The sequence below is a fragment of the Hypanus sabinus genome, chromosome 31 (assembly GCF_030144855.1).
Source record: "Hypanus sabinus isolate sHypSab1 chromosome 31, sHypSab1.hap1, whole genome shotgun sequence".
Lineage (NCBI taxonomy): Eukaryota > Metazoa > Chordata > Chondrichthyes > Myliobatiformes > Dasyatidae > Hypanus > Hypanus sabinus.
Window position 1 is genome coordinate 11,105,129 of NC_082736.1, and position 27,356 is coordinate 11,132,484.

General features: G+C 45.0%; 1 protein-coding gene, 1 long non-coding RNA gene and 1 pseudogene across 3 annotated transcripts; 1 reads left to right on the forward strand and 2 right to left on the reverse strand.

The window, feature by feature from the left end:
* LOC132383847 (uncharacterized) overlaps positions 1-27,356 on the forward strand; it is a 101,086-nt pseudogene that overhangs the window by 19,748 nt on the left and 53,982 nt on the right.
* LOC132383903 (uncharacterized) lies at positions 971-16,875 on the reverse strand. Of its 2 annotated transcripts, XR_009508789.1 has the most exons (3): positions 16,721-16,875; positions 4,316-4,419; positions 971-3,425 (listed from the first exon to the last, which is right to left on the reverse strand). It is a non-coding gene; the product is annotated as an uncharacterized LOC132383903 (long non-coding RNA). The 2 variants fall into 2 exon arrangements; XR_009508788.1 differs by lacking the exon at positions 16,721-16,875 and having other exon boundaries at positions 4,316-4,600.
* Positions 6,615-7,355, reverse strand: LOC132383866 (histone H2B 1/2-like). The gene has a single exon (XM_059955065.1). It carries the CDS (start codon positions 7,308-7,310, stop codon positions 6,879-6,881), a length of 432 nt encoding a protein of 143 aa, XP_059811048.1. The 5' UTR covers positions 7,311-7,355; the 3' UTR covers positions 6,615-6,878.

A 27,356-nucleotide genomic window follows, 5' to 3' on the forward strand; every position in this document is an offset into this window, starting at 1 on the left:
ACTGTATTTTTTTTGTCCTACAGATGCTGCCTGGCCTGCTGAGTTCCTTCAGCACTCAGCGTGTGTTGCTTGGATTTCCAGCAACTGCAGATTTTCTCTTGTTTGTGACACAGTGTTGTATATTGGTATCTCGGGGATGATGTATCTGGTTACATTGAACTACTCTGAATGGACTTTGCAGCAGAGCATCCAGAGCAACAAGACCAGACCATCGAATCCAACTCTGGGCTTGTGATAAATATGTAACTTCCCTCGAGTTCTGTGTGTGAGGGTTTGAATGGTGCGTATTGTTACGAAGGATGAACAACTCTGTTGGGCAGAAGGGTGCAAAAGCGCCCATGCCCCCCCCCCCACTTTTGGAGAATCGCAAATCGCTACTATTTGGATGCTGTTATCAAGGAAGTAAGAGAGATAAAGGAAAGCTGCCAGAGCAGTTGTTATTGATAACAGCTCATGAAAGAGAATGAGAGACACAGCTAAGATGGAACGTCTCCTACTGACAAAAGCCATTGATTTACTGCTATTGTCTTGTGGAGAAGGATTGTTTACTTGGTACAGTTCTATTCATTGAAACCCCTCAGGGGGCAACCAGAGTGGGCTGGTTTGATGGGTAGATCATCCCAACCTGACTGACACCTGAGACCCTGTGAGTGGGGATAAAAGTGAGGTCTGGGGTAACACCCCTCAGACACACCAGGAGAAATGCTAGTGAGCATTAGAACCCCACGAGACAGGGTGGGATATCGGAGACTGAATGAAGGATTGGTAATTTTTAACTCAGAGTGTTTTGTAGCGAGACCGGTGGGGGCTTGTGTGTGTGTCCACCCTTGCCTGGGTGCTGAGTCCACCACGGAAGAACAGTCTAGCTAAAGGATGGAGGGGTCATATGTGAATGGCCACAACAACAACGCATTGACGGATCAAAATGGTAAATGAAGGTTGGCAAGATAATAGCTGTTACTGTTCACACATTTTCTCTCTCTCTCTCTCTCTCTCTCTCTCTCTCTCTCTCTCAACAATTGAAACACCGTGACAAACAACTACCGCAACCTGCATGAACTGAACGGAACTTTATATTTTCATCTGACAATTCATTATCCCCTAGACAACGATAGAGCTTGTTTCACTAGTGATTATTATTATACTCGCACTTTTAAGTTTAGTATTGTTAACGTATATTTGCATTGCTATTATTTTGTATATTTTTGCTAATAAATATTGTTGAAAATAGTATCACCAGACTCGAATGGATACCTGTCTTTGCTGGTAAGACACCCAGTTACAGGGTATGTATTGAGTATCATGTAGCAACATTTGGAGTGATGGAATTGAGAATGATTTTAACTGTAGATATGTAACCAGTGTGTCCACACAGTGATCAATGATGGGGCCTCTGTATGATCAGATTAAAATACACACGGGCTGATCAGATCACTGTTGATATGAATGTTGGTGCAGTTGTGGGTGGTGAGGAAGGTTGTCAAATGGACAGTACTGACATTGAAAGGAAATAAACTGCTATAACGATCACAGAGGGGGAGCAGTGAGAGGACTGGGGGGGGGAGAGGTGTCTGTGTAGATTAATGTAATGGGTGGAAACATGCAGAATTAACAACCACCAACATTGAGTTGTGTTTCTCTTTAAAAGGCTGGACAGATGTTATGATGTAATTATGTCATTTTATTTTAAACTGTGCTTTGTTTCTGTGTTTGGAGGATAATAAATGAGTTGTTACAGTTGTCACTAAACATAAAATGCCTCATGCCATTTTATTTGTAAAAACCCACAATAACATACTGGGTACCAGTAGCATTCACACTACAAGAATACCACAGTGTCAGTCTGCAACGAGAAAGCCTGATCACATTCTCTTCAGGTTCAATGGCATTGCTGACTCCGAGTTTACCACTGCCAAATGCCAACAAATGTGTGTTCATAGTAGGTCTGTGGGAGATACCCAGAATGTGAAGTTGTACGAATGGAGAGAGACAAACTGAGCCAAGTCACAGCTTGATGAAGGGCAGAGAGGAAAACAGAGAATCTGATGTTGTGTCCTTATGCCTGAACTATTCTCAGCTGGAAATGTTGATCCAGCAAATTGTGTTCAGCCTCTCCTTAACAGTGTGACATCAGACATCAATGAAAAAAACTAAATAATCTCAGCTGAAATGTTGTCTTTCACCTATTGGTCTTCTTTGCAAACATTTTACAGGGCAGAAAAGGCAAAGAATTTATGTCTGAGAATCTCAAACGCAACAGTGTGTCTGGACTCATGTGATTGTCAGTTCCCTGACATTTGAATACTACTAATCATTGAATGTGAAGGAGGAGATGGTTGAGAAGACTGCCCACCAGTCTGAGCAAGGAGAACCCCAATACGTGGACATGTCCTTCATCTGACCTGATAAATGGCCACAGAGTTGATACCGCTGAGCTGACATTCACTTCCTCTCATTTTGCAAGGGATTCACCAGGCCACTGAACCTGCAGATACACCAGCCAGTTCACATGGGGAGAGGGCATTAACCTGCTCTGTGTGTGGGAGAGGATTCATTCAGTCACATGAGCTCTTACTCCATCAGCCGGGTCACATCGGTGAGCAGCTAGACTTGGCTCAGTTGTCTCTGTCTCTCAGTATAGCTTCACACCTGTTCCAAGCGTGGGAGGAGATTCACTCAGTTCACCCATTTTGTGAGGCTCCAGCAAGTTTAAAATACATAGAGGACACACTTCGGTCTTGTGTCAGCAAAGAAATTTACTCAGTCATCCCACCTGCAGAAACACTGGCAACTTCACATCAGGGAGGAAGTTTAATAAAGCTCTAGGTGAACATTTTAACCATCATGATGACTGAATCTAGTTGGAAGTTCATGTGAGACTGTCAATATCAGATTTTGCAGATATTGTGACTGAACCCTGGTCACTGAGCATTGGAGTGTTTGTTCTGCTGAAGTTAGTCTGAAAATACTCTGGCATTAATGTTGTGGATCTGTGACAAATTAATCAGCTCGATTTCAAATCTTGTGTCTCAGGAGCTTCCTGCCTGTCACACAGCTAATGTACAGTAGAAAGGCCACTCAGTTCATCTGGTACCGGCTTTTGTTCCTTTTCTACCCCAGAGCTTTCAAATCCATCACTGCTGTTCACCTGTCACTCACCCTATAATATACATTTTGCAACTGCTCAGCTTGTGATACAGAGGTTTACTTTGAATTAAATCCATAACTTTCTGGAAACTGCAGAAGATGAATTCACTAGGGTTTTGTCCCAAATAGTCTTCATTCCTCACAGCTCTGGACCAAGGATGACGTCTTGTGTGGTTAAAATCTTCGTGTTCTGCTCTATTCATTGTTTTGGGTCATTTTCACTGATTTTGAAGGGCTGTGCCTCACACAGCCAGGCTGTTGCAATACAATGCTGTCCTCTGAAATATGAGCAGAATGGTGGTTAAATATTCGATGGAGCAGAAACAAGAGAGCTCCACACTAATGAGGGCTTTGGGACTCCAGACGTGATGGAGCCTCAAGTTTACAGGGTGTAGAAGGAAGGATTCAGACCAGGAGGATGAGGCTACAAATGAAAGTTCAGAAACATTTGGCAACTGATTGACTAAAAAAGGAGGTTTATATTTGCAAAATGCTGGGGGGACTCAGTGGCCCAGGCGGCATCTATGGAGAGGAATAAATAGTGAATATTATGGGCCAAGACACTTCATCCTATCTAGACTGTTTATTCCTCTGCTTAGATGCTGCCTGACCTGCTGAGTTCCCACAGTACTTTGTGTGTGGTACTTTGCAGATTATTCTCAGCATCTGCTGAACCTCAAGTTTCAAATCTACATTTCTAAGTGAGTGGGACTTAGACATTTTGTCACACAAACTTCCCGTTGTCATTGAGAAACAGGAGAAAATCTGCAGATGCTCAAAATCCAAGGAACACACACAAAATGCTGGAGAAACAAAAAATGCTGAAAAAACAACGAGGAGTAAATTTTAAAGATGGGGGAGGGGAGCTAGAAACACAAAGTGATAGGTGGAACTCGGAGGGGGGACAGATGAAGTCAAGAGCTGGGAAGTTGAGTGGTGAAAGAGATACAGGGCTGGAGACGGTGGAGTCTGATAAGAGAACAGAAGGCCATGGAAGTAAGAAGATTGGGGAGGAACACTCGAGGGAGGTGATGGGCAGGTAACAAATGTGAAAAGGGGATGGGGAATGATGATGGAGGGGAGGCATGACCAGAAGATGAAGAAATCAATGTTCATTCAATCAGATTGGAGGCTACCCAGGTGGAATACAAGGTGTTGTTCCTCCTACCTGAGTGTGGCCTCATTGGGACAGTATAGGAGGCCATGGATTGACATTTCCATTGATTATGTTGTTTGTGGAAGCTTGCTGTGTTGAAGTAGATGCTGAGTTTTCTGCATAAAAACATTGACAGCTTTTGGGACATGTGGCATTGAACCAGCATTTGCCCCTCAAATTAATCCAGTATATTAACAACAGCACATCACCTCCCTTTTCCAAAATATTATTCAACCATTCTATTACCATAAATTCCATAACTTTACACAAATGGGACATCAGTGATATTGGTCTATAACTAGAAGTATCCAACAGGGGTTTCCCAGATTTTAGAAAAGACACTACAATTGCCATTTTCCATGAGGAGGGAAGATGGCCTGGAAGTCCAAGTATGATTCAAAAAGTGCAATATTATCTCAAAAGAGTTGTTGGCCATACATTTAAACATGCAATAACATGTATCATTCATTCCTGGAGTCATCTGACCTGTACTATTAATAGCTTCCTTTAATTCACACAAAGGAAACTCTACATCACTATCATTTCTACAGCTGGTTTCCAATATATTAAGGTATTCTCTTAAAAGCTTATCCCTACATTGTTTAGTCTCTGAACCAATTTTGATTATGAATTGCAGCAAATGACCGAGCCAGTACTCAACCTTCTCTCTTTAGTGAACAATTGTATTAACTTTTTCAATCAATACTGGGAACACTGTGAATCCCACACTCCCATTTTCTTAATCATTCCCCAAACATCTCCAAGTTTAATAGTCCTTCCAATACTATCACAATATGACCTCCAGTAAATCTTTTTCACAACCTTCATTACTTTCCTCATCACGGCCTGTGACCTGTTACACTAAATATGATCATTCGGAGAGTGATACAGTACTTCTTAACTTTCTCTCAGTATTTGTCTCTGCACACTCCTCCATCCACCATGGTACAGCCTTTCTCTATTAATGCACTTTTTAATATGAATCTCATCCACCCCAGTTTGATGAATAACATGACGTTTCTTTGCAGAAATCCACATCATTCTCACCATTCAGCTCATACAGATGCTCACTACATAAATCATTAAAATGTCTCCCAATTTGCTTTACTGAAGTTCCACCTCCTAAAAGTGGCTTCCTGCCCCTGTTATAAATCCAAACCCAAGCTTACAAATATAGGGAAATTGACACTTCCCAATGCTTCATCACCCATGACATCTCACGACTCACTCCAATGTTCAAAACTAAAGTTAATTTACAGTAGTTTCCTAACTATTGTGCACATTAAATCTTGTTCCTCTCCCACCATTAAAACACACAAGATGTGAAATATCTAAAACTCCTCTACAATCAAACCATCACCATCATTCTGAGAACAAACCCACAGTTTACTAACTATGTGTTAAAATCCCCACACCATACGGCCCTTAGTGAGATAATGGACTCCAACTTATACTCTCCAACAAATCAATCAAAAGCTTTCCACAATGGTTATAATAATATACCACTTTAAAGCCCCTACCTGTGGAAGAACATATGTCTTCAAATGCCTCATACATTTCATATATATCCAAAACTTTAAGCCCTCTCATTATGAAACATGCAACACAATGCCCAATTACAATATAATCTTGGAAAGAAGCACTTAAATGTGGTAGCAACCAGGTTTCCTGAATACATACAACATCAGATAGATTTGATTTTTATTTTCAGAAATTAACTTGAGGTCTTGACCATGAGAAATCAGGCTTCGGAAAGCGTTTCTTATAAAGCGCCCTTCGGAAAGCGCCCTTCTTCTAGAGTCTGGGGGAATGTACTGGGATGTTAATGATTGGTGAATCTGTGACTGATCTGATTGGAAAGAGCAAATATTCCAATCAGGGAGCTGCTTTTTTTCCAATCAAGAGACAGCAACGACAGAAGCGCGAAAAATAACCGTCTAACCGCCGAAATAAACTCAAAATTGCAAAACACCGCCAAAAACGCCTTTGTTGCTAAAATTAAACCACAACAGGTTTGTTTGTCTCCCCTTTACCCACGTTACTGAAGACCGAAATATTTAAACCAAGTATAGTCAATATTGCGATGGTGTCTGGTAATTTAGTTCACCGACTTCCATCAATTGATAAATGATCAGAATAAAACCGATTGTCAGCGTCTATTCGCGGTCGGTCATTGTGTAGACTCAAGTCAGTTTACCATCGGGTCGCCCTCCAGAAAGTGGGCTTCAGAAATACTCTGAACGAACCGTGACAGTGTTCGGCACTCGCGTTGGAATGTAGTTAAGAGAAATAAACAAAATGGGACAAAACTTAATGAACCGCATTCCCCGCAGAAACTAAACCAGAAACAATTAGTGTCACGTTAGGGAAATTTGATGACCTAGAAGTAACAACGGGGAAGGGGTGCGTAACTATTCCGTGTCTGTGCAGAGGGCAGGAATTAACAGGGAAATCGGGATTACACTGAAGATTGGACAGCAAGTTCTGAGTAACGGAAATAAGATTCTGAATGAGCGCATCAACAAAAAATTTACAAATTTACCTCAAATCCATGTCTCAACATTGAATAACTCTTTTAATGAAACCGTGAGTGGCTCTTAAAAGAGCCTTTGATTTTCGGGTTTGTTTTGTCTTTACTGGAGCTGGTGTACTTGGTCTCCGCCTTTGTCCCTTCGGACACGGCGTGCTTGGCCAGCTCCCCGGGCAGCAGCAGGCGCACGGCGGTCTGGATCTCCCGGGAGCTGATGGTAGACGGCTTGTTGTAATGGGCCAGACGGGAAGCCTCGCCCCCGATGCGCTCGAAAATATCGTTCACGAATGAATTCATGACGGTCATGGCCTTGGAGGAGATGCCGGTGTTGGGGTGAACCTGCTTCATCACTTTGTAGATGTAGATGGCGTAACTCTCCTTCCTCGCCCTCTTGCGCTTCTTGCCAGACTTGCTCGCCGGTTTGGACAGAGCTTTCTTGGCGCCCTTCTTGGGACCGGGTTTCGGTGGATCAGGCATTTCCCCGTCGGTTTCAAACACAATAATAAGCAGAAGCTGACCGGAGCGCGGATTAAATAGGCAGTGCCCAAAGTGGAATGTTAATAATGATGGGAATGCTGAGCATTCCCATTGGCTGTTTGGAGAAAGGAATCACCAATCGGAACGCTGGGGGATGGGAAGCGGCGCCAATGTGTGGCGGTTACCGCTGTCGTTTAATGCGGGAGGAAGTACAGAAGGGCAGAGACAGGCGGGGGTGCGGGCTGAAATTGAAAAGGGAAACGCAAATTTCAAAAGTACAATGCAAATAAAATCAGATGAAATATAGTAAAATTAAAGACTGAAACGTTTAGTTCATGACACAGGGCAGCAAGAGAGCGAAGGAGAGGTTTGGACATTTCAATGTAAAGTTCAAATCGAGTTTATTTGTGCCCAGGAGAAAGGAACAACGTATTTGTAGCTGCATCACAGACACATTGCATCAGACACAACATTGACAAAAAAAACTGAAATTAAATATGAATTATACCAAAATATTCAAACAGACAGAGGACTATCAGAATAAAATTAAAATAACAAAGAAACCGTGCGGACAGTTGGAGAATCACCCCTCTTGTGCTTCTTCATCTCGTCACTCTCGATTAAGCGTCACGCAACGCTGCCACTTTGATCCCGCCCATCCCTTCACTAACCAGGACCAACTCTTGCCTTTATTGTATTTCCCTCCTCCTTACACATTGGGTTTGTGGGGGTTTGGTTAATCGGGGTGTGTGCCCCCTTGGACCTGAGGATTAGGTTTCAGGGTAGGGCTGGTGCATGTATTTGTGAGGCTGGGAGAGATAAAGCTGTGGAGATTAGTATGGTGAGATACGTGGGGCTATGGTGGATCGGGTCGTGTAGTGGAGCCACTTTGATCTAGCCGATGCCTTTCATTAATGTGGTCCGACACCACTTGGCTTAATGAACAAAGGGACACATCATTAGCAATGCAACCTGGGTCACTGTGGGTTTCCGGTCTTTAATCATGAGACTTCCTCACCCAGGCGAACCAGGCAGGGTTGATCAGGCCAAGCTTGTGTTTATCCCATTGGCCAAGATAATGAGAGGCATGTAATCCTACATGTTGTGGATATTTTAGACCTTGTTACTTGGCCTTATTTTGACCATTTGGGTAGTACAATCTTCTGAGGCTTATAATCAGGCTTTACCTCCTAGTAAGGTTCAACTTCCCTACTTTAAATTTACACCTGTCTTTATTTATTACAATCAGACCACACAGCTTCAAAATAGAGCGGCATCCTTTTAGAATGCAGATGAGGAGGAGTTTCTTCAGGCAGAGAGTGGTGAATCGGTGGAATTTTTTTGCCACAGGCAGCTCTGGAAGCAAAAATCACTGGGTATAGGCAGAGATTGATGAATTCCTGATTGGTCAGGGAATGAGGGGATACAAGGGAAGGAAGGCGATTGGGACTAAGAGGAAAATATGATCAGTGATGATGAAATGCCAGAGAAGGTTCAACAGGCAAAATGGCCGAATTCTGCTCCTATATCTGATGGTCTTATGGACTCATTCAGTGACTAAAATTCTCCCAGACACTGCTGATCTCAGCTTTGACTCAACCCAGCACCTGAGGCTCCAGATTACTTATATATGGAATGCAGAAGTCCTTTCTGCTCAGATTAAAGAAATATCATCTCTTTTCCACCCTGAATGCTTGTCATCTCATTCTGAGCAACAGACGCAAAATGCTAGCGGAAGTCAGCAGGCCAGGCAGCATCTATGAAATAGAGTAACGAGCCGATGCTTCGGGCTGAGAATCATCACCAGGACGAGAACTGATGGAAGGGTCTCGGCCCGAAGTGTCGACTGTTTACTCTTTTCCATAAAGGCTGCCTGTCTTGCTGAGTTCCTTCAGCATTTTGTGTGTGTTGATTTGGATTTCCAGCATCAACAGATTCCCTCATGTTTGTGATTTATGTCTAATTCTGAGGGTGTTTTCCTCAGTTATGGAGCTCTCATTCGGGGGAAAGATCCCCCTTGCCTACTGCCTGTCACATCCTGAAAGAATCTAACAGATTTCCTCATTTTCACATTGACTGCAGGGAATACAGACCCAACCCACTCACTCTCCTCTCACGTAACCAACCCTCCATCCCTGGAACCAGCCCAGTCAGTGTGGGGAACAGTCACTGCGCTACCTCTAATTCACGGTTATCCTTCCTGAGGAAGTGTGACCAAACCCACTACATTCAAGGTGTGCTCTCACCAGGGCCCTATAGAATTCCAGTGAGACATCTGTACCCCTCTTCTCCACTCCTCCTGGATCACAGGCAAAATAATGTTTGCTCTCTCATTACCTGTAGTATCTGCATGTTAAATCAAGTGATTTGTTTACAACGACACCCACATCCCTCTGAACATCCCCATGTGGAAATAACTCTTACAGTTTGTTCCTGGGAATGGGTGATCTCACATTTCCCCACATTCTGTTCCATCTGCCCCATCCTCAACCATTCACTCTCCTGTTGACATCCCCCAAATCTTCTCACAACTGACACTGTCCCTCCCGCTCTGCCACAGCCGCAGACGTAGTCACTGATATATGTAGCACAGAAACAGGCCCTTCAGCCCAACACATCCATGCTGACCAAGTGGCCAAACAAAACCATTGTCAGTTGCCTGCAGAGGCAATCTGCAGTTACACTGATGGGATTATCGTATTGGCCCCCAATTACCACCAGGAGGTGCAGGAACGGAGATGTTTATGTTTATGGAGAGGTGCCGAGCAGGGTTGTCTTAGTGGGGGACTTCATTTTCCATAGAATTAATTAGATCTTTCTCAATACTTAGATGCACAAGACTTCTTCAGTGAATCCGAGGAGTATTTGAAATATTATGTACAGAGCCCAACCAGAGAAGAGAACATACGGGAATTAGTTTAGGGAAACGAGCCAGGCCTGGTGACAGCTAAGTGTCAGTGAACATTTTGGGAACAGTAATCGCAAATTTTTTTTTGGTTATGAGTAAGAATAAAATCAGATCTTGTATGAAGGTACTGAATTGCAGTAGGGCAAGTTAGGACGGAGTAAGACAGAAGTCAAGGAGCATTGATTGGGAGCAGCCACTGTCAGACAAGTCCACATCTGACATGCGGGAGTTTTTTAATGATCAGCAGCTCAGAGTTCAGGATCAGCATGTTCCTGTAAGGAGCAAGGACAAGGATAGTAAGGTAAGGGAACTTCACATAAGTGGAAAGATCCTACATTGAAGGATATGGAAGGTTTATGAAGCTAAAATCAGACTGGGAAACTTTGGAATATAAAGATAGCAGAGAAATGCTAAAGGAGCTGATAGGAAAGGCCAAATGGCACCACAAACTCTACTTGCAATGTAGGACCAAAGATAATCCCAAGGCCTTTTGATTTGTATTAATAAAACAAGGCTAACCAGAGAATGGAAAGGTCTACTCAAGATTAAAGGATGAATGATGTGGATGAAGTCAGACCAAGTGGCTGAGGTACTAAATGAGTATGCTGTGTCAATATTTACCGAGGAGAAGGAATTGAATGTCAATGAAAACAGAGTGGAGCAGGCTAATGTGCAGAGACTTGTTGAGATTAAGGAGGAGGTTGTGCTGGGACGTCTGGAAAGCAATAAGATGGATAAGACTCCAGGACTTGAAGGCATATATCCGACAATAGTGAAAGAAGCAAGTGAGCACATGGCTGGGGATTTCACAAGGACCAGTGTGTCCTGGATCACCACATGTGAGGTCCCACAGTGCTGGTGTGTTGCAAATGTTGCAGCTTTGATCAAGAAGGTAAATAACAAGAATCCAGGAGCTGCCGCTCCTTACGGACCATGTTAGAGAACCGGAGATGCAGCTCGATGATTTTCATCTGGTCAGGGAAAGTGTGGAGGGGATAGAGAGTAGCTATAGGCAGGTAGTCACTCTGGGGCCTGGGGAGACAGGTAAGTGGGTAACAGTCAGGAGAAGGTAGTGCAAGAGGTAGATGCTCATCCTCTGCACATCCAATTTATCAAGGCCTTTCACCATTTAATTTCAATTAGGTCAACACTCATTTTCCTAAATTCCAGTGAAGACAGGCCAAAAGCCAATAAACACTCTTCATATGACAAGCTGTTTAATCCTGGAATCACTTTCGAGAACATTCTTTGTAACCCATCCAGCTCATCCTTCCTGAGATAAAGGACCCAAAACAGCTCACAACAGTGAGATCGCACCAGTACTTTATACAGTACATTATTATGATTGGTGCAGATATTGTGGGCCAAAGGGCAGGTTGCCATCTGTTCCATATTGTGTACTGTGCTTTATCTAACAGCTACTGCAGGGACATGGTTACAGAGACTTGGACTGCGAATTTGATATTCCTACATGTTTAATGTTCCACATGGAATCAGCAAAATGGAAAGGAGCAGGGTAGATTTGTTTATAACGTGCGGGTGAAGGGGTGGATACAGTGCCATCAAAAGTATTCAGTCTGCTTTGGAGGTTTTCAAGTTTATTGTTTTGGAACGTTGAATTTGGCTTTTTTGACACTGATCAACACGAAAGACTCTGTGGTGTCAAAGTAAAAACAGATCTCTTCAGAGTCATCTAAATTAATTGCAAATATAAAACACAAAATGATTCAGTGCATTAGTATTCACCTCCAATTCAGTCACTAGTTGATGCACCTTTGTCAGTAATTACAGTTCGCTCTGTGTGGATAGGTCTCTATCCACTTTGCACATCTGGACACTGAAAATTTTCTCCTTTCCATATTAGAAAACTGCTGAAGCTTTGTCAGTTTGCACGCGGTTCATGATCGAACAGACCTTTTCAAGTCCAGCCACAAATTCTCAATTGGACTATGATTTGGCCACTCCTGGACATTAACTTTGTTTTGAGGCATTCCTGTGTAGCTTTGTTTTTATGCTTTTATTTTATCATCTAATTTTATGAGCCTTCCAGGACATGCTGTAGTGAAGCATTCCTACAGCATGATGCAGCCTCCAATGTACTTTGCGGTAGGGATGGTGTGTTTTTGATGATGTGCAGTGTTTGGCTTATACCAGAATTGGTGATTAGTCAGATAGCCAAAAAGTTGAACACTGGTTTCATCAGACCATGGGACCTTTATCCAGCTGGTTTCAGAGTCCCCCCTCAAGGTTTCTGACAAACTCCAGGTGAAATTTCATGAGAGTTTTTTTTTTCCATCAGTGGCTTTCTCTTTGTCACTCTCATATAAAGTTGTGACAGTGAAACACCCAGGCAACAGTTGCTGTATGTTCAGTCTCTCCCATCTCAGCCACTGCGGCCTGTAACTTCTCCAGAGTTGTCACAGGTCGCTTGGTGGACTCCCTTACTGGCCCCTTCTTGCACAGTCACTCAGTTTTTGAGGATGTCTTGCTCTTGGCAGATTTACAGCTCTGCCATGTTCTTTCTATTTCTGTACTCCAAGGGTATTCAGTGACTTGAATTTTTTATACATCTCCTGAATTGTGTTTTTCAATAACCGTTTTTCAGAGGTTGCTTGGAGTGTTAATCTGACTTCATGGTGTAATTTCTCCCAGGATACTGACACACCAGCAGCTGGACCTTCCAGATATTGGTGTATTTTTACTACAATCAATTGAAACACCTTGACTGCACACGGTGATCTCCACTTAGCTGATTATGCAATTCCTAAAACCAATTGACTGGACCAGTATTGATCTGGTGAGTCATATTAAAGCGGGTGAATACGTAGACAGGCAAATATTTTGTGTTTTTTTTTATCTGCAATTAAATTTGAGCACTTTGTAAAGATCTGTTTTCACTTTGACAAAAAAAGTCTTTTTTTCCATTCATTAGTATCACAACAACCCAAATTCAATGCACAGTGTTTCAATACTGCAAAATAATAAAACATGAAAACTTTCAAGAGGCATGAATACTTTTCATAGGCACCTTACATATGGGGATAGTGATTGGGAAAGGGGGAAGGGAAAGTAGACATGTGGAGGATATCAAAGAGAGATGAGAATAGAATTGTGATTGTTATGAGAGACTTAATCAGAAGCAGATTGGGATACCACTGCACTGAGTACCTTTGCTCTGTGAGCTGCAACAACCATGACCTGCCAGTGGCAACCTATTCTAGTTCTGTTTCCTATTCCCATACCCACATATCGGTGCCTTACAGCTGTCTTAACCGGGTGTCAGGGTGGTAATGGGGTCAAGCTGGCACTTTCTATCAAATGCTGCCTCAAAATGCATCTGTCAACCAAATCCAGCTCCTGGCTTTTACATATGGCTTAGCTACTAAGCCCGATGGAACTGTTTCTAGTGTCAGCGGAAGGTGCAAATGTGTTACTGGGATCATATAACCAACTGCTTAGGGCAGATGGGGCTTGTCACCCACAGTTGGCAGCTCATCCAGTGGAAGGAAAATTCTGACCCCTGACCCCCACTGGCTTGAGGCTGGACCCATTCAAGGGGAAGGTATTGGGAGTAAACTCCGAGGAAAAATCCAGAACTGGATTCCCTGTCAGTCCGATGTTCAATGCAGACGGGCAATCCTGTGACACAGCCGGTGCCTGACTGCATTGGTCTTTGTTGTTGCGATGGATTCATCAGCTGCGTGGAGAGAAGGAGCCCCTGCATGGGCAACAGCTTGCTTTACATATTCTACTACCCTGGCTTGCATATTGACTTTCACAGTGAGGGCAGAATATCCATGGTCGACCCTGACCAGTGGAGGGCCATCACCAACATGTCTGTCCATGGCTTCCTCTCCTACTACAATGAGGCCAACTACAGGTTGAATGAGCAACGCCTCACATTCCGACTGTGTCGCCTCCAATCTCAAAGGCATGAACATTGATTTCTTCAAATTCAGGAAATCACTATCCTCTGTTTCTTGCCACACTCCACCTCAGTGCATTTTGCACTTAATGTCAGTAAGACAAAAGACCTGACTGAAGGATGGGTAAGGCTAAGGAACATGAACCAGTCCGCAGAGGGATCAGAAGTGGAGTGAGGGAACAATTTTGAGTTCCTGGGTGTCAATATCTCTGAGGATCTAACCTGGTCGCAACATATCGATGCAGCAACAGTATAAAGAGAGCAAGACAGTGGAGACATTTCATCAGGAGTTTGAGGATATTTGGTTTGTCACTTTAAAACACTCAAAACCTGATACAGATGTATTTGATATATTATTTTTTACTTCTGTTTCTGCACTATATTTAATCTACATAATATCCATATACACACACATTCTATAATTTACTTATTCTTTCTATATTATCACGTCCTGCATTGAACTGCTGCTGCTAAATTAACAAATTTCCTGACACCAACCGGTGGTAATAAACCTGATTCTGGTTCTGACTCTGAATTCATCCCCACAGACGGATGTGGCCAAATCATTGGGTATATTGAATGATGAGGTTCTTGATTGTGGGAGCAGGGTAAGAGTGTTCGAGAGGGTTAAGAGATCTGTCATGATCTCTTATTCCAGGCAGAATGGGGCGGCAGACAGGATGGGCCAAATGGCCTAATTCTGCTCCTGTGTCTTATGGTCCAGGAGCAGCTGCAGGACATTTCAAAGGGAAGGTTGAGCAGCCGGACATTGTGGTGGATGGTGCATGTTGGTTATAGCAACGTAGGGAGGAGGAGGAATGTGGTCCTGTGCAGTGAATTTAGAGAAATAAGACAGAAACTGAAAAGTAGTCTCTATATTACTCCCAGTGACACTTGTTAGCGCATGGAGATACAGACAGATACCACTGATGAATGTGTGCCTGATGAGCTGGTGCAGGGGACAAAGATTCAGATTCATGGATCAATGGGGATAACTACTAGGAATGATTGACAGAAACTGTTCACTCCCTAGGGTCTTCATGGGAAGGAACAGTTTTCTCCCTCCTAAAACTGCAGGGAATAGTTTTAACGTGACAGGTTGGAGGTTTAAAGAGAACCTGAAGGGTGAGGTGATGGAAGTGGATAAAATTATGTGAGACATACAGAGGTGAGAGAGACAGAGACAGTTTCTCTTGATATGGGTGTAAAACTAAAGGTAATAGTTTTAATGTGAGAGGTCGGAAATTTAAAGGGAATTTGAAGGGTAAGTATTTCACAGTGAGGTATTCCAAGTGAGCCATCAGAGGAGGTGTTGGATGCAGAAACACACAGTCTCTGGTCATGAACACTTCTCAGGAACCTGTCATTACTGTGTTCAATCTGCCCTGGTTGATCTTCCAGGTGTTGAGTCCATTGTTGTTTTCCATCTGTATTAACGATCTCGATGAGAACGTGGTAAACTGGATCAGCAAGTTTGCAGATGACACCAAGTTTAGGGGTGTGATGGACAGCAAAGGCAGCTAGAAAATCTTGATATCAGATGTGGAGCAGGTGGCAAAATGAAATTGGTTATAATCTTGAACACACTGCCTGAGGAGGTGGTGTAGGCTGGTATTTAATGACCATCTGGATGAGCATTTGAATCACCAGGACAGGGTAGAAGACAGACCCAAGGCTGAGTTAGTGGAGGCAGATTCTCAATGGTCAGTATAGATATGCAGAATCCACTGAAAGTGCAGTGGGAACCTGGAACACAGACTTCAGGATGGACTTACCTAAAACACTCAGAACCCAGGACGAGGGACAATACTTTTGTTACTGAACAAAAGTATTAATGGTCACACAGTAAACCAAACCCCTCAAAAGGTGACCAAAATGCTCCCATTCCCTGTGCACCAGTAACAGTGCTTTATATAGGAAATTGGTGAAGTCCTCTGGATAATATTAGGAGAGATGGCTGACAGCTTCATCACAGTGTGAGGGTACAGATATCTTCTCAGAGGATAAGGGGTTTACTGGAACAGGCTCATAGCTGAGAATGAAGGTAACAAACCCATTGCAGTGGAGGACTGCTGTCGTCAGGGTTGTACAGGATAGAAACAAACCCTCTGGCCCATCACATTTATCCTCCTCATCACGCACAGCTATACTAATCCCACTTTCCTGCATTAATTTCATATCCCTCCAAGCCTTGGTCACTGAAGTACCTGTGCATCTGTCTCTTATACTGTTACACAGTTCCCTGTATGTGGCATCAGAGGTAGACAGGGTTGTGTGTTGTACTTGCCTTATCAGCCAAAGAACTGCCTCTCATTGGAATTGTACAAAACGGTTTAAAGACAGATTTGAAGGGGATCTGAAGGGTATTTATTTCACACAGAGAACAGCTGGAATCTTGAATTAACTCCCAAAATAGAGTCAGTGATTTATACAGAACTGAAACCGTCCCTTCGGTAAAACTCATCCACGCCGACCAAGTTGTCGATCTGAACTCGTCCCATCCGCCTGCATTAGGCCCGTGTCCCTCTCAACCTTTCCTATCCATGTAACTGTGCAAATATGGTTTAAATATTGTACCTGGCGCAGAGAGCCGGTGCGGTGAGGCGCTGACAGAAACTCACTGTTCCGTGGGCAGGAAGAGGAGAGGCCGATTCCCACAGTGGAGCCGAAACCCCAACAAATAGAGACCGACTCCATATACGGACTTTTCGCCCCGTCCCCGCCCTGGACTGTTTCCAGGGAAACAACGTCGTTGACGATGTGACGTCAGCTCGTTGTGTTCGGTGAAGATTGAATCACGTGACTGGGTGGGGCAAAAGGAGCTGTCAATCAGTGCAGCCACAAGAAAACATGTGAGAATTGTAAATAGAATCGGTATGGGATGTGGGGGCGGGGGGGGGGGGGGGGTTGGATTTCCAGGAACGGCAATAGACGACGACAAGCAACCAAACAATGCGGCGCGGCCATTACTTCATTAGCCTCATTCCCTGCAAGGATGTTTGTGTCACTCCAGTGTACAGTGGGCAAGGGGGTTTATACTCCCGCTGATGTTGAAACTTGTTTAAATTTCTTACTGGGTGCAATGTATGGAGTGATGATCCAAAGAACAGCTGCCTCCTATCTTTCAGCAGTCCTCTTCAGATAGATGATGACAGGGTCACTGTGGAGAGCCGAATTTTCTATGCAATTCAACAGCAGCCACAATCCATGTTTTCCTTTGCAAAACAAAAGGGATGCGGAGAGCGTGGAAGTTACAGCAAGTCAAGTGAATGTAGAATTTGGCAAGGAAAGTTTACAGAGAATGTCAGACAACCCAGACAAGAATGGTCTTTGAGAGCTTAGTGTCCCTGTGCACAGCAGGGGACTGGAGCCATTTTGAGCACCAAAACAAGATGAGGATGCACACGAAGAGTTCCAGTCTGACAGTTAACGTTGGTTACAAGCAAGAGAAATGTGCAGATGCTGGAAATCCGAGCAACACCCACAAAATGATAAAGGAACTTAGCAGACCAGGAAATATCAATGGAAAAGAGTAAACAGTCGACGTTTCGGACCGGCACCCTTGAGCAGGACTGATATTGGTCCTTTAACTTACTTACACCTCGGTGGGACTCGGTGGGAGTTTATAGCTGGCAACAAAGCCCCGGTTTAATGTGCTCGGAGTGATGGAATCTATCACTGAGTTTAACAACGAACGGTGATGAGATACAGATTCTCAGGGGACAGATGAGGAAAGAGAGTGAACGCCCCTTTCTTCTCGGAAGATTCTACCGTCCTGGGCTCACAGCAGCCTGAGTTATTCCACCTTCCCAATGCCCAATGAATTGATCGCGTAAACACAAGTTCTTTGTCCGCTTTTATTTGTCCTTTTAAGACAATATTCTTCTTGAAGAATGCTGCAAAAGTTTTACTTCTCCCGTCGGGGAATTGAACCCCGGTCTCCCGCGTGACAGGCGGGGATACTAACCACTATACTAACAAAGAACTGCAAATGAAACCTCTTGGCATAAGTATTCAAGAGTACACGAAGATAAATAGATTTGTCTTGCTGTTTATTGATTGTAATACTGGAGCCTTTCACTCGTGTCCTTCCCACAACACTGTCTCAGTTTTCTCGCTATCTCGCTATTATCGCTATTTCTCCAGCGATATGGTCACTTTTTTGTGTTCAACGACTAGTGAAACGTACCGTTCTCATTCGAGCCCAACTCCGTGTTGTTGCAAAGATCATTTTTAATCACAGTATATATATCAGATTTTGTTATGGTTCAGCAGGGAAACGATTTGTAGCTCATCGAATCCACTTCAACCAAACACTTCACTGAAAAATGTGTATATCCGGGCGGACGGAGAACGGCGACCTAAACTGGATATATCAGGAACTGCAGCAGAGTGATGCATCAGAGTCACCAGAGTTTGAAACCAGTCCCAGCCACGGTCATACACTACTGGAGACGGTTCAGGACCCGAGTCCCCCGCAGAATAATAGAACGATGGTGATATAATGCTGAACATAGCTGTCTTCCAGGTAATTGACGCAGATTCGATTTCCGACGATCGTAGTTGGTAGACTTTTGATCTTCTTCCATCGAAACTGTCAGATGTAAACCACTCACAGAATCCAATCCGTGCAGACTTCTAGCGTCCGGGTGCTCTAACCCTGCCAACTGGCGTACGAACTCCCGAAATTATTTAAATATCTGAGTGGGTGTAAAATTACTGTTCACCCTAGGCTGGCCGGTGGATCATGGATGGATTTGCTGTCCCTCACATTTTCCCCGGTGAACCGATCAATACAGCTCCCTGTTCTCACTCCAATCCAGGTTCCCACAACAAACCAGGACACATCAAAACGTGTCGGATGATGTGTTCACACTGAGTGGGTCAGTCTACTCACCACCCACTCTGTGTAATTATACCCTGTGGCATCTCTCTCCTCATTCCCCGGCCCCATCATTACGACATGATAGATAGGTATCTTATGGATAGGGGAATCAAGGGATATGGGGACAAGGAAGGAACCGGGTATTGATAGTAGATGATCAGCCATGATCTCAAAATGGCGGTGCAGGCTCGAAGGGCCGAATGGTCAACTTCTGCACCTATTGTCTATTGACATCTGCAGAGTTCCTCATGTTTGCTCAATAAATTTAACATTTTATTCTGATTAACAAGTATAATATGGAATCAAAGTATCATGCAACCCTGACACAGGCCTTTCGGCCCACAGTGTTCATGTTGACAATCAACTACCGATCACACCAGAAAAGAGCTCGCTTACCAGCTATTGCCTCCAGTATCTTGAGGATTCCAGTGCTCGTCCGGACAATTCTCTAATATTGTGAGTGTACCTGCCTCCACCAGTCACTCAACATGGGTTCCAGTTTCCAAACACCATCCGCATGAAGTTCTTCATCCGATAAAAGAGAGTTGAGGGTATATATAGGACCAATACAACATGACGCTGGAGATATATTAATGTGAGATGCAGAGATGGCAGAGGAACTGAATGAGTATTTTGCATCATTCTTCACAGCGGAAGTCAGCTGCAGTATACCGGCCATTCTAGAGTGTCAATGAAGTGAAGTATGTGTAGTGGAAATTACGACCGAGAAGGTGCTCGGTATGCTTAGTGGTCTGATGGTGGATGAATCTCCTCGACCTGATGGAATGCAACCTCGGGTTCTGGAGGAAGTACCTGGAGAGATTGTGGAGGTATTAACAATGATCTTTCAAGACTTGATAAATTCTGGCATTGTCCTGGATGACTGGAACATTGCAAATGTTACTCTCCTATTTAAGAAGGGCACGAGGCAGCAGAATGCAAGCTAGAGACCAATTTGCGTGACATCAGTGGTTGGAAAGTTGTTGGAGTCGATAGTTAGGGATGATATTCCGGAGTAGCTGGAGAAACATGATAAGATAGGCCAAAGCCAGCATGGCTTCCTGAAAGGAAAATGCTGCCTGGCTAACTTACTGCAATTCTTCGAGGAAATTACAAGCAGGGTAACAAAGGGGATGCAGTGGATGTGGTGCCCTTGGATTTTCAGAAGGCATTTGACGAGGTGCTGCACAGGAGACTGTTCAGACAGATAAGGGCCCTGAAATAACAGGCAGGTAACTAGCATGGGGGGAGCATTGCTTGTTCGGCAGAGAGCAGAGAGTGGAATAAATGCATACTATTCTGGCTGGCTGCCCGTTACTGTTGGTGTTCCACAGGGTTCGGTGTTGGAACAGTTGCTTCTTATGATGTATGTCCATGACTTGGACTATGGGATTAATCAATTAATGTCTAAATCTGCCGATAATACAAAGATAGGTGAAGGAGTCGGTGGTGTTGAGAATACAGAGACCCTGCAGAGAGACTTAGATAGTTTAAAGGAATGGGCAAAGAAGTGGCAAATGAAATAACATATTGGAAAGGGTATGGTCATGCACATTGGTGGAAGAAATAGACGGACAGAATACTATTTAGCTGGTGAGATAATTCAAAGATGCAGGGATGCACAGGGAATTTAGGAGCCCTTGTTCAGGATACCCTGCCGCCACCATCGTCCCCGTGCCGAAGAAGTCTTCAGTGTCTTGCCTAAATAACTACGTCCCGTTGCACTCACATCCATGATCATGAAGTGTTGCGAGAGGCTCGCATGAGGCATATCAAGACCCTGCGAGCCCCATCACTGGACCCACTGCAGTTTGCGTACCGTCCGAACCTCTCAACAGACGATGACATTGCCAATCACCCTCCACCTGGCCCTAACCCACCTGGACTAAAAAGGCACATATGGTCAGATGCTGTTCTTAGACTTCAGCATTGAACACAATCATCCCTCAGAAAATGGAAAGCTGAGCCTACTGGGCCTGAAAACCTCCCTCTGCAACTGGATCCTAGACTTCCTGGCTAGGAGACGTCAATAAGTCCGGATCGGGAGCAGCATCTCCAACACCATCACACTGAGCACGGGGCCCCCCAGGGCTGTGTGCTCAGTCCACTGCTGTTCACTCTGCTGACCCACGACTGTGCAGCAACGCACAGCTCGAACCATATCAACAAGTTCGCCGATGACACGACCGTGGTAGGTCTCATCAGCAAGAATGACGTGTCAGCTTACAGAGAGGAGGTGCAGAGTATAATGGACTGGTGCAGAGCAAACAACCTGTCTCTGAATGTGCACAGAACAAAAGAAATGGTTGATGACTTCAGGAGAGCATGGAGCGACCACTGCCCGCTGAACATTGATGGTTCCTCTGTAGAGATCGTTAAGAGCACCAAATTTCTTGGTGTTCACCTGGCGGAGAATCTCACCTGGTCCCTCAACACCAGCTCCATAGCAAAGAAAGCCCAACAGCATCTCTACTTTCTGCGAAGGCTGAGGAAAGTCCATTTCCCACACCCCGTCCTCATCACATTCTACAGAGGTTGTATTGAGAGCATCCTGAGCAGCTGCATCCCCGCCTGGTTCGGAAATTGCACCATCTCGGATCTCAAGACCCTGCAGCGGATAGTGAGGTCAGGTGAGAAGATCATCGGGGTTTCTCTTCCCGTCATCGCGGACATTTACACTACACGCTTCATCCACAAAGAAAACAGGAATATGAAGGACCCCTCGCACCCCTCATACAAACACTTCTCCCTCCTGCCGTCTAGGAAAAGGCGCCGAAGCATTCGGGCTCTCACGACCAGACTATATTCTTCCCCCAATCTGTCAGACTCCTCAATACTCAGAGCCTGGACTGACACCTTACTGCCCTATTGTCCTGTTCATTATTTATTGTTATGCCTGCACTCTTTTGTGCACTTTATGCAGTCCTGGGTAGGACTTTAGTCTAGTGTAGTTGTTGTTTGTTTTTCTCTGTGTTGTTTTTACATAGCTGAGTCTAGTTTTTGTTCTGTGTCCTGTAACACCATGGTCCTGAAAAACGCTGTAAGGACGGAGCTGTGTGCTCCCAGCTTCCATAATCTGAGAAAAAGCCAGAGAGTAAACAATAAATAATGAGGAATGGGAACTCTGAGAGCACATCTAAAGTTCAAAGTAATATCATTACCAATATTGCACTCTGGGGTTTATTTACTTGCTGGCCTACACAGTGGATCTGAGAAATACAACAACGTCAATGAACGAAAAACTACACACAAGCAGAATGGCAAACAACCAATGTGAAAATAAGTAAATTAATAATAAATAGATAGATAGCAGTAAAAAAGAAATAACACTTAGATATGAGCCTGCATGTTTGAGGACTGCGCCTGTAAGCCACGGCATTGTCATGCGCCGGGATGGTCGTTGGGAGCCTGTTGAGAGATGAGCTCGGTGGGCTGGGATGTCTGGACTATGAACATACACATTCCGAGTCGATGTATTTTACTGATATTCTGAATGCGCTTGTTGACTTATATGTGCATGGACTGGGCATCAAGCCTCGGTGTGGCGGGGGTGGGTGGGGGTGGCTGTGGTGGTTGTCGGGAATATTTTATTCCTTGAATCTGATTTTGGTCCGTTGATAATGTGTTTTAGCACCTGGATGCACTCGGATAGCACCGGCTCCTCATGGCCACATTATGGAGAGGACAGGATTATACCAGGATGTGTGTGGAGAAGTTTTACCGGGTTAAGTCCTGGGCGCTCAGGATGAGGCTGTTCGTTACAGATATCTCCTTCTCTCAGCTTCTGCGTCTCCGCTGCATCTGCTCTCAGAATCAGGTTTTCATTCTAGAACAAAGGAGATGCCCTCAAAAGGGCGTCTCTCCCTCCACCATCAACTCAACTCTCAACTGCATCTCTTCCGTTTCCAGCATTTCTGCTCGAACAACATCCTCCCTCTACTTCACCAGTGACATAGTTTCGCTTGTCCACACCTACCACCACACCAGCCTCCGTGGCCGGCACATAATTATCTGTAGCTTCCGCCATCCCCAATTGGATCCCATCACGAAGCACATCTTTCCCTCCTCTGCAATATGACACCCCCACACACTATGATTCCACACAGACCGCTCCCTATGCGACTTCCTTGTTCGTTCGCCCGACCCCACAGATCTCTGTCCTGTTTCTTAACCCTACAAATGGAGCAAGTGCTAAACCTGCCCCTGCACCTCGTCCCTCATTGGTTTTCAATGTCCATGTGAGGCGACATTTCACCTACGAGTTTGTTTGGGATCATATACTGTGTCTGGTGCTCCCGGTGTGGCCTCCTGTATATTGGTGAATAAGACGAAGATTGGGATACCATTTCACCGAGCACCTACTGCTTGAAGAAATGAGATCTATCCGTGGCCACCAATTGTATTTCCACTTCCCATTCCAATTCTGATATGTCAATCCATGGCCTCCTACTGTCACGATGAGGCCACACTCAGGATGGAGGAACAACACCTTACATTCCGTCTGGGCAGCCTGCAACTTGATGGCATGCACATTGATTTCTCGAACTTTCATTAATGCCCCCACCCCACCCGCTCTCTCCTTCATCAGTCCCCTTCCCTTTTTCCGTCACTCACTTTATCTCTTTGCCTGTCCATCGCCTCCCTCTGGTACTCCTCACCTTTTTCTTTCATCCAAGGCCTTCTATCCCTACAAATCAAATTCCCCCTTCTCCAACCCCTTATCTCACCCTGTTCCCTCCCCCGCCATTTAAATCCACTCCTCATCTTTGTTTCTCTACAGCTGCCAAGCGGTCTAGGCCCGAAACGTAGAATGAACTTTTTCCCCATCGATGCTGCCTGGACTGTTGATTTGTGTGTGTGTGTGTGTGTGTGTGTGTGTGTGTGTGTGTGTGTGTGTGTGTGTGTTTATTGCTTGGAACTCCAGCATCTGCAGTTTTTCTCTTGTTTCTGTGGTGCATGAAAACGGCTTCGCGTTTGGTGAAGGAATCTGGGCCCAGAACAAAGTGTTTGCCAACTTGGTCTGGGCCCGGTCCCCGGGTCCTAATGAGAGGTATCATACACTGTATAGACTATATAAACGACGGCCTGATCGGAGGCGTGAGCTGACTTCCCTCGCTCTCCGTGATCTTTACTCCTCTCTCCATGGTGCAGTTCCGTCATTCAATCAATTTAAACGCCGGCCCAGACAGACTGAAGACTTCTTGTTGGTCGCGACGAGAGCCGGTTTCTCTTTATCTCCGCGATGGTCATCTCTATGGCGCTGAGCCTGAGAAGACTGCCCCCGGCTGCTGTGCACCGTGCCCGCTAATATGATGAACTGATAAGGGAGACTTTCGGCCGACTCCAAATTGTTGTTCGCTTCAATTGTTTACATGATTTGTATTTTTTTTCTCTTTTGCGTCGACTGTTGGTCTTTTATTCAGTAAATTACTTTTCCCCTGCTAATTCAATCTTCAATCTAGAAATAACTTGTTTCAGAACATCACCTGCTCAGAATTCGGGGGGCCATGTAGTCGACTCACAGTAAATCACGGGTAGTTTGCTGTGAGTGTTAGAGTGTGGACCGTTTAATCTGCTTGGAAGTAGGTACAGAGGAGATGTCAGGAGTAGGTATTTTTGTGCGCAAAGAGTAGTGAGTGCATGGAAAGGGCTGCCGGCGACTGTGGTTGAGGTGGATACAATAGGGTCTTGTAAGAAGGTAGATACATGAGGCTTAGAAATATAGAGGGCTCTGGTCATCCCCAGGTAATTTCTAAGGTAAGTACATGTTCGGCACAGCATTGTGGGCTGAAGGGCCGGTATTGTGGGGTAGGTTTTCTATGTTTCTATATTTCTATGTTCATTAACGGAACTCATAATTAGTCGAAGGTCACGCTTTATTGTCTCTGCACAAACAACAGCCTAACGATGCTGACTCCGGGCCAACAACTTGGAAAGTGAATTCTACTGTTCCCTCTGTGCCAATACTCACTCAGACAACTTGTCCAGTTTATGGCACCGGAGTAGGGGGATCTTCGTGGGCCAAACATTTGATCATTTCCTCTCCGGCCCCTGGCGTGTGGGTTCTTCCTCGCGATGGGGATTCTCCGGAGTTGTCACTGACAGCACAATCGAAGTGTCCACATTTATCCCTGTTACCAACTAAACATTACATTCCAGAGTCATTGGCTTGCTGTAGGTCATTTGGTTGACCGTTTATACCATTTTATTAGCTCTGCTCCAGGCCAGCATTCATTTATTACCCTCTTCCCAGCAACTGATAGTCTACAATTTATGGCTGTTTGTTCTCTTCAGTAAGCAGCTCGAATCTCACTCCAGGCAGCCACCGATACCCACAAACCCGCATCTTCTGATATATCAAACGACACCTCACAGATCTCCCGTCCACTAAATTTCCTGAAACATCATTGTGTCTACTTTAAAATACAGAAAACACAGCAACTCCATCTCACAAAACGGAGAATGTAAAACAGTTTCACAAAATGTCAGCCTCCATCTCCAATCACATGGCTGGAACAAAGACAATTGATATGTCTGCTTCCACTATCCCTGATCCGTCGAGTTCTGCGCTTTCTTTCATATTTTACATCCACTCTGATCAACAAGCTAATGCTCCCTTTTCCAGAACGAGGCTGAGATCGTACTTGATCGTTGGGATAGGGCTGACCCTACCTCGGAGACGGAGGCGTCGACCTCATCAATGAACTGACGGGAGGGTCCAGCATGGAAGCGGTTGTGAACCGCCTCCTCAGGTGAGTGAATGACGAATCAGCCTCGGAATCCCAACAAAAAGGTATTGTAGGCGAGGTACGTCGGGTAAGGGGCGCCGCCACCTGACTGTAATCCCTGATAAATCGGCGATCCATTTTGCAAACCCCCCAGAAAACGCTGAAAGTGCTTGGGGGTTGTGGGCCTGGGCCATTCTTCCACCGCTCGGATCTTCTCGAGGTCTGCCCTCAGCTGCCCACTCTCAATGATGTAGCCCAGGAAGCTGACCGAAGGGACGTGGAACTCACATTTCTCAGCCTTCACAAATAACGTTCTCCCACAGTCTCTGGAGGGCTGGACGGTCATGGTGAATGTGGTTCTGGGGGCTTCTAGACAATAGTAAGATATCATCTAGGTAGCCGAAACCGAAAGGAATAATAAAGTCCCTCTGCATATCATTCATTAGGGCTTGAAAAACGGTGGGGGCATTGGTGAGGCGAAACGGCATGAACAAGCATTCAGACTGGCCGAAATGTGTATTAAAAGCCGTCTTCCACTCATCTCCGTCCCTCATCCTGACTAGATGGTAGGCGCTTCGATTTTCCACCTCCGAGAAGATGGTGGCTCTGTGAAGAGTGAATGAGGGGTAGTGGGTACTTCTTTTTAACTGTTATATTGTTTAGTCCTCGGTCATCAATACAAGGACAATTCGTCTCACGCTTCTTCATTACAAAGAAGAAACCGTCGCCTATCGTGGAGGATGAATGTCGAATAATGCCCGCCGCTAAGGACCCACTAATATATTTCTCCATGGCTTCTCTCTCCGCGCGGGATAAGTAATAAAGACGACTGGTGGGCAACGAGGCTCCGGGGAGAAGGTCGATAGCGCAATCATACGGGAGGTGCGGAGGCAGGGAAAGAGCCCGTTGTTTGCTTAATACGTCCCAGGTCATGGAATTCTGCAGGGACTCTGGACAAGGCGAGGGCTTCCAAGGCAGGCGAGGTCGTGGGAACCTCCATAATGGGTAGAGCAGACAGCAGACAGGTAGCGCGGCAAAACTGGCTCCAGCTGGCTATACTCCCGCTAGACCAGTCGATGTAGGGGTTGTGGTGGTTCAGCCAGGGACATCCTAGAAGTTCAGTGGCTTGATGTGAATGGGTGAGATTAACACTACCCAAATCAAAAAGAGAGTGGAATGTTCTGTCGCCAGAGCTGCGCAGTACTTCTTACATTAATATTTTAAAATATAGACTCAATCAAATCAATTTAGGGGATCGAGTCAACAAAGCTCACTTTGCAATTTAACTCTCAGGCCGTTCACACCGACTGCGCGTTATAACAGTTGTCCGGCGGCGTTTGCGGAGCACCAAGCTGAATCAGAATCATACCTCCTCTCGATGATTTCCGGACAGAATCACGGTCAGCGCTGGCCTACAGTGGGTAAACCGAGCCAGCAGTTTTTGTGCAGCGCCCGGGTCTCCAGAGGGATACTTAACGTCTCCCGAGTTATTCTGGCCCGGGAGATTATGTCCTCGTCCAGCAGATTTCCTTCGGCACCGGAATCCACCAAGGCAGATAGGGACAGGGACTTGTCGATAGTTCACAGTAGCCGAGATCTG